The following is a 9,774-nucleotide window of genomic DNA, read 5'->3' as shown; positions in this document are numbered from 1 at the left end:
CCCAATGGGAGCGTCACAGCACTCGTTATCTTTATTTTGGGGCTTGAGAGCAGCACCTGAAGCGCTGCCCGCTCAGCTCTTTCCTGTCATCAGCACAGCGAGTCACAGCCTCCCGAGAGGTACTGCAAGAACCTCCCGCTTCTCTGCGAGCAGTGCCCGCGATAATTCCCGCAGCCTGGGCCCCGGGGCCCCGCCGAGCCGCAGCAATGTCCCCAAGCACCGCCACCGCGTCCCGAACAGCCCGGACACATCCCCGCCGTGCGCTTCCGCCAGCGCGTGCGCTGAGCGCTCGCCGCTCCCATTGGCTGGAGGCGAAGGAGGGGCGGGGCCAAGGGAGCGGAGACGTCTTCCATTGGATGGAAGGAGCGACGGGGCGGGGCCGGAAGAGGCGGAAGCCTCTCCCATTGGTTGGAGGCGGAGTAGGGGCGGGGCCAAGGCTGAGGCGGCCCTGAGGGCGCTTGGGGCTGGGTAGCGGGAGGGACCGGGAGCGAGTCCCGGTGAGGGACCGGGTGAGGGACGCGGCCATGGCGGGCCCTGGCGCGGCCGTGCAGCGCTTCCTCGGCCCGCTGCTGTGCCTCTGGGTGCTGCGGCTCCCGGCGGGCAGCGGCGCGGCCGCCCGCGGGCTGGACGTGGCTTCCTACCGGTGAGTACGGAGCGGGCGGTGCGGGGCCCGCCCGGGCCGGGGCTGAGCGCGCCGTGCTTGTGCCGCAGGGAGCGGGTCCGTGCCATGTTCTACCACGCCTACGAGCACTACCTGGAGAGCGCCTTCCCTTACGATGAGCTGCGGCCGCTGACGTGTGACGGGCAGGACACCTGGGGCAGGTAAGGGCTGGGGATGGGGTGATGGGGATGGGGATGGGGATGATGGGGATGGGCCGCCCCCTCCGCCGGGTCTCACCTCGCTTCTCTCCTCCGCAGCTTCTCCCTGACCCTGATCGACGCCCTGGACACCCTGCTGGTGAGTAAGAGCCAGGCCCACAGCCTGCTCAAGGCCCCTGCGTGCCACCTGTACACCTGGATTTGATGTTCTGGTGCCAGAAGTCTGTTATTCATTGACCTGAGAACTTTGCTTTTCCCTTTACATCAGCCCTGGGAAGGGTGGCTGAACACCCCTTTCCTCACACCCTCTGCAGTAAAGACCTAAAGTGTGGAAAAAAAGGTGAAACAAGCTGTCATTTTTTACTAATATCTGTAACTAATGATTTCACAAAATAATAAAACCAAACTAAAATCAGCCCCAAATATTGAACTGCTTTTTTTTTTCTCCCGTGAACTCTAAGCCTGATTCTCTGTTTCCCTGCAGATCTTGGGAAATGTTTCTGAGTTCCAGCGAGTTGTCAACGTGCTGCAGGAGGGGGTGGACTTCGATATTGATGTCAATGCATCTGTCTTTGAAACAAACATCCGAGGTGAGGTGGGGTTTGTGGTGGGTTTCCTTCCTGCACGAGTCTCAGAGCTGGTGGTCAGAGGGAATTTGGGATGCAGAGAGAAAAACCCCAAACAAACGTCACTTCCTTTCAGTCTTTGCACATGCCTTTTTGCTTCCTTTCTCAAGCAGATGTGGCACTTTCAGTATTCTGGTGTGACGTTCTCAGCTTTGGAATAAATATATTTTTCGCTGGAAGCATACAGATTTTATCCTGTTGTCTTTTGCATAATGTTTTGGAGTAGAGATTATCGATTCCTAGGATTATACTTTTTTTTTTTCCTTCAAAATCACAAAGGCCTTTGGAGTCTTGCACCTTGAATACCTGACTGCTTCAGTGCCATCCAGATAAAAGACACTAAGGGCACAAAACTTAGTTATGCTTTTGTTGTTTGTCCTGCCAAATATTGCTGTGCCAATCTTTGCAGCAGTGTAATTTTTCTGTGGTTGTTATGTGACCACAGACAAGCCTGTGAAATAATTAATATTAGCTAATACAGCTGTATTAGTATAGCTATATAAGTAATAGCTGAATATAGTTAATAAATCACAGCTGCTGTCACACAGAAATTCTTGACTCTTCCTAGAAAAAATAAATACATTATAGAATCTGAGAGGTTTGGGTGGGAAAGGACCTTAAAGATCATCCATTCCACCCCCTGCCATGGGCACCTCCCACTGTCCCAGGTGCTCCGAGCCTTGTCCAACCTGGCATTGGACACTGCCAGGGATCCAGGGGCATCCACAGCTGCTCTGGGCACCCTGTGCCAGGGCCTGCCCACCCTCACATGGGAGAATTCCTTCCCAATATCCCATCTAACCCTCCCTATGGCAGTGAGAAGCCATCACCCCTTATCCTATCACTCCACACTTTCCTGCTGCCCTGCAAACAAGCAGCAAGAAACAAATCACTCCTCTTTTGAGCATTTGAATGAGACTCATTCGTCCTCAGACGGTGTAATGGCTTGTGATGTGTCCTTGCAGTGGTGGGAGGGCTCCTCTCTGCTCACCTGCTCTCCAGGAAGGCTGGGATTGAAGTGGAAGCAGGCTGGCCGTGCTCAGGACCTCTCCTGAGGATGGCTGAGGAAGCAGCTCGCAAACTGCTGCCAGGTGAGCCCCTGTGTGCTGTGTGTCACTGTGCTGGGGATCATGGGCTGCCTGCTGCCTCTGGTGGGACATGCACTGCTGGATGAGCCAGCTCAAAAACCAGTCCTGTGCTCCCTGAGCTCCAGGCTCAAGTTTAATTTGTAGGGAAGATGTTGTATGTGTGCATGTCAAGTGCTGTGTGTGCTTGTTGAGGGGAGCTATATTGAATGTAAATAATAAATAAAGGCTCAGAGACAGCAGCTTGTACAGACAGGAAGATGCTGCCTCGTGCTCTTTGGGGGCTGCAGCTGGGCTGTGTGCCCTTGTGGCATGGCACTGTTCCCTTGTGTGCACCCATGGAGTGATCACAGCCTCACTGTTGGCACTTTGCTGACCAGTGTGTTTAGTGACCACCTTGCTTGTGCTGTAAAAAATGTGGGGATGCAGTCTGCTGCTCTGGCAAGGTGGAGGAGATCCCCAGGACCTTCCCAGGACTGTGTGCATCTTGGGATACCCTCGCTGACCCTCCCAGGATCACACTCTACTGCTCATTCTATTCTCTGCAGTTCCTCCAGGTCCATTTCCTGTCCATGTGCATGTGAGGCACATGTTTACTTAAGAGTCTGTTCAACATGACATTGAGCACTTCTATGACCCCAAAATTCTGTGTTTCAGCTTTCCAGACCCCAACTGGGATGCCCTATGGCACAGTGAACCTTCTGCATGGAGTAAACCCTGGGGAGACCCCAGTCACCTGTACTGCTGGAATTGGCACCTTTATAGTGGAGTTTGCCACCTTAAGCCACCTCACTGGTGACCCAGTGTTTGAGGATGTTGCCAGGAAGGCTTTGAAGGCCCTGTGGAAAAATCGCTCAGATATTGGGCTGGTGAGTGAGGAATGGACTGGGAATGTGCTGGGCTGCTTTTTGGGTAGCTTTGTGGATGCAATTCTAGGCTTAAAAAATCATCAACAGAGAGGAGATAGAGTTGGATAAATAACTACAGTGCTCCTAACTGGGCTGAAGGCTGGTGTTTGACATTGTTCCTGAACACCTGCAGCATCCACGTCCCTCTTTACTGCAGCAGCCCAACATTATCCCATTGTTCTGGCCCACAGCAGATGTGGCTGGGAGACAAATGCCTCCTGCTGGGTGCTGCAGCTCTTGTGACAGCAGCTGTAGCAGATTAAATGAAAGGTCTGTCTGATGCTTGGTGGGACAAAGGCTTGGGGAACAGAACAAGAGCATGGCAAGTGCACTGAGATTTTAGCAGCCTGTACAGCTCTGGGGTTCAGGAATAGCCAGAGCTGGCGGTATTATCTCTGTGTTCACTGTCTATTGCTTTTCTATTGCTGCTTTTTTAACCTCTATGAACTCCTGGTGTTGCATATGTGAAGTGAAACACATTTATTTATACCCTGTGTTTATTGCAAGAGATTATTCACAGGCTGTATGAAGAAATGTTTCCCTTTGTTTGCTTTGGAATTTGTCTATTTTTGATTTATACCCCAAACCCTCAATCATTGTTAGCTTTTTTCATGTTTGCTAAGAAAGACATGATTGTGTATTTAGTTGTCCATCAGCTGGGATGTTCACAGGCTGAAGAGTGCCAGCATCTATTTAAGTATTAACATGGCACCTCTTGTGCCTTTGACATTCTTGGCCTCTGTCTGCATGTCTCCATCCTTCTGTACTCTTGTAAAATCAGAATTAGGATCAGACACTTCATGTTGAAACTGTGCATTTTTACAGTAGCATTATAATGTGTAGTTTTGGCCAGTGAGGCGTTGATATTGGAAGCATAAAATTTTTATTATATATATAAAATACATTATCAGCATGAAAATGGTGTATTCCACAGTTTGTATATAAGCATAACAGTTGTATTTTCTACAGTTTGTATTTCTCTGACACTGATAATATGTCCTGTAATGGAGAAAATGCTGGTTGGAATGGACACTGTCTATCTGTGAAACTGATGGTCTGAGAAAAGGACCAGGATTTCTTGTGTCACTTTAAGTGTCTCTCTCTTTGTCCTTCACCCCTTCCAGGTGGGGAACCACATTGATGTGATCACTGCCAAGTGGGTGGCCCAGGATGCCGGGATTGGGGCAGGGGTGGACTCCTACTTTGAGTACCTGGTGAAAGGAGCCATCCTCCTGCAGGACAAGGAGCTGATGTCCATGTTTTTAGGTGAGTGTTTTCTGTGGGAAGGGGCCCAGCACCTGAGATTCTAATGGGGCACATTCAGCACTCTTCTGAAGGTTTTGTTGTAATGCTTTTGAACAGTCTGTGATAAGAAATACCAAAGTGAGCACCATGAGAAGTCATTGAACATGGCTCAAGTTATAAGGGGGCTTCTCTCATTCTTAAATAAGCTTTTTTTGTTTGTTTTGGGGATTTTTTGTTACAGATGGCTTACCTATTCATCTGTTTCTTTACAGAATACAACAAAGCTATCAAAAATTACACCAAGTTTGATGACTGGTACCTGTGGGTTCAGATGTACAAAGGAACAGTGTCCATGCCTGTGTTCCAGTCCCTGGAGGCCTATTGGCCAGGCCTGCAGGTAAGAGCTGGCATACCAGCAGCATCTGGTGATTTCATCTGTCAGGAAAAAAGTTATAAATATAACCCTCATCTGTGCAGGTTTTAAGGTATGGTTTGATCTCTGGTGAAATCTGCAGTGGCCTGAGCCCTGTAGAAGATGATGTTGAAGAAAATGTTGGTTTTATCTAGTCTCCCATTTGTGATGGGAGGGCACTTTTGTTGTAGCAAACTCACTGCAAGTGGTCCCATAATCCAAATGGGAATGTGAGAAAAAAAACTCACACCTCTTTTTTTATCACCTCACAAATTTTTTATTTGTGTGAATTTTTCTCCCATTAGGAACTTTGCTTCCTCATCATTTCATATTTGGACTGAGACTTTGTTTTCCTAAGAGATTGGGTGCTGTGATTGACTAAACATTTGACTGAAAAAACACAGCCTTCTTTAAAAAAAATCAGTCTTCATATTATTTTTGGATGTGGAAATGTAATCCACTAGAAAAATTTCAGCCGTGCCTGTTCTTAAGGCATCGTGCCCCAGCATCAGTTGCACCACTCAGTGATGAAACACCCATTTCTGTCACTGTATTTCTCTGTCTGTAGCAGTGTGATTGCATTAATTCCTGTGCTGGTTTTTGTTCACCCCGTGTTTCTTTGCTGTTTGCTGTCTCTCAGAGCCTCATTGGGGATGTGGATAACGCCATGCGCACCTTCCTCAACTATTACACAGTCTGGAAACAGTTTGGGGGCCTGCCTGAGTTCTACAACATTCCCCAGGGATACACAGTGGACAAGAGGGAAGGATATCCACTCAGGCCTGGTAAACAGAGCTGAAATTAAAAGTGTTTTAGCAGCTTGGGAGATCAAATGTTAGTAACACCATAGTTTCCTCCCCAGTTTTGCTGTGACTCAGTTCCTGCATGGATTTGAGCAGGGATTTCCAGAGTTAAAGCTGCATGTTTTGTTTTCCCCCCATCACAAAGACAGGAAGGAAACAGGAAGCAAACCATAGTGTTACTACAGAAAGGTGGCCTGGTATTGAATTTTGTTCACAGTGTGGGATTTGACATGTTTAAGTGTTAGATTGTCTGGCATGGGGTGCTTTGGTCCTGTGAAAAGTTAAAGGGACTGCTTGTGTTCCTTAAATATAGGAAGTGAAAGTGAGTGTGAATAGACTGTTCCAGTTCTGTATCTGGGAGGGATTCTGTGTTGTCTGTGATACTGTAAGGAAATTATATCTCTTTTTTTCTCATTTTTTACAACTCTGACCAAAGAAAAAAACTTAACCTGATTAGTGGGTCCATAAATGTAAATGAGAATAATTAACTTCCTTTTGGTCTGAGTGTTCAGGGGAAGTCCACACTGGACAAATCCAGTAAAAATACCAGCTCTTACTCTCAAAGGTGTGAAAGTATAAAGACCATTTTCTTTAGTAAGCAAACAGTCCATGGTGCTTATGTTGTCTGTATAGAGTACTTCCACTGCATTGTTTAAAAACTGTATTTTGAGGATTGAATTGCTTGTTTGTAATCCTTTCCAGAAGCATTTTTTTTAACTTTGAGAACTGAGTATTAACCTTTTTTATTTCTTGCTTCTCTCCCACTCACTGAATGTGGGTCACTCTCACCTGAGCTGCTGCAGGCTGGTTAGAGGGAATTTCTTCATAGCACATCCTTAGGAAAAGGAAAATCTGTGCTTGGACCAGGCAAGCCAGGCTGTTCACCTGATTATGCTGAAGTATTTTTAAATTAGTTCAAGGAATAGCTCATGTTTGCTGTGTTAATGTTTGATAATGTTTGTGCTGGCACATGTTTGGGTGTTTTACAGAGCTGATTGAGAGCGCGATGTATCTGTACCGTGCCACAAGAGACCCTACGCTGCTGGAGCTGGGCAGAGATGCTGTGGAGTCCATAGAGAAAATCAGCAAGGTGGACTGTGGGTTTGCAACTGTGAGTGCTAAATCATCTGCCACAGAGCTGAAGGGCTGCTAAAAATCAGCTTTCAGAAGGTGTTCTCATGAGTGATGTTTTGCCAGTGAGTCAAGCAATCATTTTGGGAAAAACATGAGTTTTTGCCAACAAAGCCCTTTTATTTGTCTGTGAAGCTGCTCTGGTAATTGCTGGTCATGTGTCTGGTCACAGCTTCTTCACAGTGGGCTAAATTCTGTCATGGGCTGTTGCCCCAGAGCCCAAAACATGGGAAAGCACCAGAAGCTTCTCCTGTATTTCTCACAGGTTTTGCACATGAGCAGGAAAGCTTTCATGCAGGCTCCTCCTGCCAGGTGTGTGATTCTGCTTTCCCACTATGCCTTGAAAATCTGGTCAAACACACAAGAAGTGCAGTGAGTGATTTCTATAAAGTTACTTAATAGCATGTTAATTCAAACATGCTATCAAGCTCTATTTTTGCATAAAACTCTTTAAAAATATTAGGAGTAAGTAGGTAAAAGCCTTATGATTTTTTTTCTTTGGTGGGAAAATGATGGGGAGCTCTTCTCCTTGCCCAGACTGAACTGAGGGTGAGTTTAGAAGTTAAGAAGAAATTCCTCCCTGTGAGGGTGCTGAGGCCCTCCAGGTTGGATAGGGCTTGCAGCAACCTGGGACAGTGGAAGGTGATCCTGCCCATGGCAGGGGGTGGAATGAGATGGGCTTTAAGGTCTCTTCCAACCCAAACCATGCTGTGATAAGATACAGGGTGAGTTGGTGTCATACTGTGCTGTTTAACTGAAATTAATTCCAAGTTGTTTTATTCCTCTCCCTAAATTCATAACTTACTGAATTCAATGTAACTGTAACACACTCTGTTTCTTCTCGTGTAGATCAAAGACTTGAGGGACCACAGGCTGGATAATCGCATGGAATCCTTTTTCTTGGCTGAAACAATCAAATACTTGTACCTGCTGTTTGACCCAGACAACTTCATCCACAATGATGGCTCTGACTTCGATGTGGTGGTCACACCGTATGGGGAGTGTGTCCTCAACGCTGGAGGCTACATCTTCAACACTGAGGCTCATCCCATCGACCCTGCTGCCCTGCACTGCTGCAGGAAGCGCAAAGAGGAGCAGTGGGAGGTGGAAGACCTGATGAGGGAGTTCTACTCACGGAAGAAAACCAAGAAGTTCACTTTAAAAAGAGCTCCTAACCATGGTGAAGGGGAAAGTGCAAAAGACCCAGAAGATGCCTCTTCAGAGAAAGCTGGAGAGAAGAGGAACTCTAAGAAAAGCTCACACTCCCTCCTGAGCTGCCCCAGTCAATCTTTTAACTCCAAGCTTGCAGTACTGGGACAGGTCTTCCTAGATAACACCTGATCCTCGTTGCATCATCAGTTCAAATTTTTGAACTCATTTCAGATTCTGGGAATATATTTTTATAGTTTCATAATGGAAAATGTGGTACTTCACAATGTGAATTCTATTATGAAGTGAAACAACCTACCATTAAATTCTCAGATACCAGCTGTTGAGCTGCTGACCTCAAAGCAGTTGGTTGCCTGAATATCAAACAGCTGTCCAGAAAAAGAAAGGGCTACATGTTAAATGTACCATTTTTATTGCATTTTATGAGTTTTACGGGCTCACAGAAAGACCCCAGCTTACTTTGTTCTATAAAAATGAGCCTGAGTTTCTCATCATCTGGGGAAAAGCAGGAATTACTGTAGCTTCACTAGAGCTCTCTGTGTGCTCTATCTTTTATCTCTGGCCACTTTATAAACATGTAGTTCATATTGAAAATTGCTGCCCAGTGGAGAAAACCTATTTATTTTGAGGTAAAGGCTCTGGCAGTTCCTGTTGGGCATGAAGGATGGCTGGGGGAGAGGAGCTCTTGGAACATGGGAAAGTGCCCAGTCCCCCTGTTCCAGATCAATGTGGGTCAGTACCTCCTGCCTGAAAACCACTTCAGTAAATGTCCAGGTAATGTCTGGATAAAAAACTGAGCTGGAGGGTGGACTAGGAAATGTTTGATTGATTTCACAGTGTAGCTTGCTTTCTTTTCAAAGAATCTAACATGCTTATCTCTTATTTCCCCATTTCCTTCCTTTTTCGAACTTCCCTTTGGCCCCACGTATTTCACTGTACCTCAGTCAGCACAGCCACCCCCAGGGTGCCCCAGCTGAGCTGAACACGAGCACAAGGCTTGGGTGGAAGGGCTGAAACTGCAGCTGTGCCTTGGTACAGCAGGCAGCTGAACAGATGTTCATGAACCTCTCAGTGTTCAGCTGACCTTTAAATACATTGGTAGTGTCTTTGCAGCAGGTGTGTGCAGTGACCAAAAAAGGAGGAATCAGTCTGACCAAGATGTTTTCTTTCTAAAGGAAAAACAGAAAGGGGGGCAGAAAATTGATGGACTTTCTTCAAGACTGCTGAAAAAGTGAGGCATCTGGAGCAAGCTACAGTTATTTGACTGGGCTAGAGGTACAGGATAAATAAATCCCTGTGAACAGGGAAATACTTAAATACAGCTGGACCAGTGCCCACTCTGTTCTGCTGTGTGGTTGCCTTGAGAAAGTAATTTTTTGTTGTTGTTTTGACCTGTACTAGTGCTGTAAAGTTAAATAAAACTTGTGTTTTATCCATCGGGGTAGAAATCCTGTTGCAGTTGTGAATGAGCTATGATAAGGACATGTGTAGTGTTGGACAGGCATACTGAAAGGACTGGTAAGCTCCAGATTCTACTTGTGTCCTTTTTCCCATGGGAGCTGGGACAGTGGGAAT

The 9,774-nt window shown here is 46.7% G+C and overlaps 1 protein-coding gene across 1 annotated transcript; it reads left to right on the top strand.

Moving 5' to 3' along the window:
* Positions 1-495: 495 nt before the first annotated feature.
* LOC117004419 (ER degradation-enhancing alpha-mannosidase-like protein 2) lies at positions 496-9,647 on the top strand. The gene is made up of 11 exons (XM_033075185.2): positions 496-643; positions 712-822; positions 919-958; positions 1,304-1,409; positions 2,411-2,536; positions 3,188-3,399; positions 4,563-4,704; positions 4,956-5,080; positions 5,736-5,880; positions 6,888-7,009; positions 7,879-9,647. The coding sequence occupies exons 1-11, from the start codon at positions 525-527 to the stop codon at positions 8,368-8,370; spliced, it is 1,740 nt and encodes a 579-aa protein (XP_032931076.1). The 5' UTR covers positions 496-524; the 3' UTR covers positions 8,371-9,647.
* Positions 9,648-9,774: the final 127 nt, after the last annotated feature.

The sequence above is a fragment of the Catharus ustulatus genome, chromosome 17 (genome assembly GCF_009819885.2).
Source record: "Catharus ustulatus isolate bCatUst1 chromosome 17, bCatUst1.pri.v2, whole genome shotgun sequence".
NCBI classification, from domain to species: domain Eukaryota; kingdom Metazoa; phylum Chordata; class Aves; order Passeriformes; family Turdidae; genus Catharus; species Catharus ustulatus.
The sequence above is the reverse complement of the archived record's forward strand: the minus strand, read 5'-3'. Positions and strand labels throughout refer to the sequence as shown.

Excerpts from the sequence above, each read along its gene's own strand:
- LOC117004419 (XM_033075185.2), top strand. The coding sequence starts at position 525 with ATGGCGGGCCCTGGCGCGGCCGTGCAGCGCTTCCTCGGCCCGCTGCTG. Across the intron at positions 644-711 it reads CTGGACGTGGCTTCCTACCG|GGAGCGGGTCCGTGCCATGT; the intron begins GTGAGTACGGAG and ends CTTGTGCCGCAG. Across the intron at positions 5,081-5,735 it reads CCTATTGGCCAGGCCTGCAG|AGCCTCATTGGGGATGTGGA; the intron begins GTAAGAGCTGGC and ends GCTGTCTCTCAG.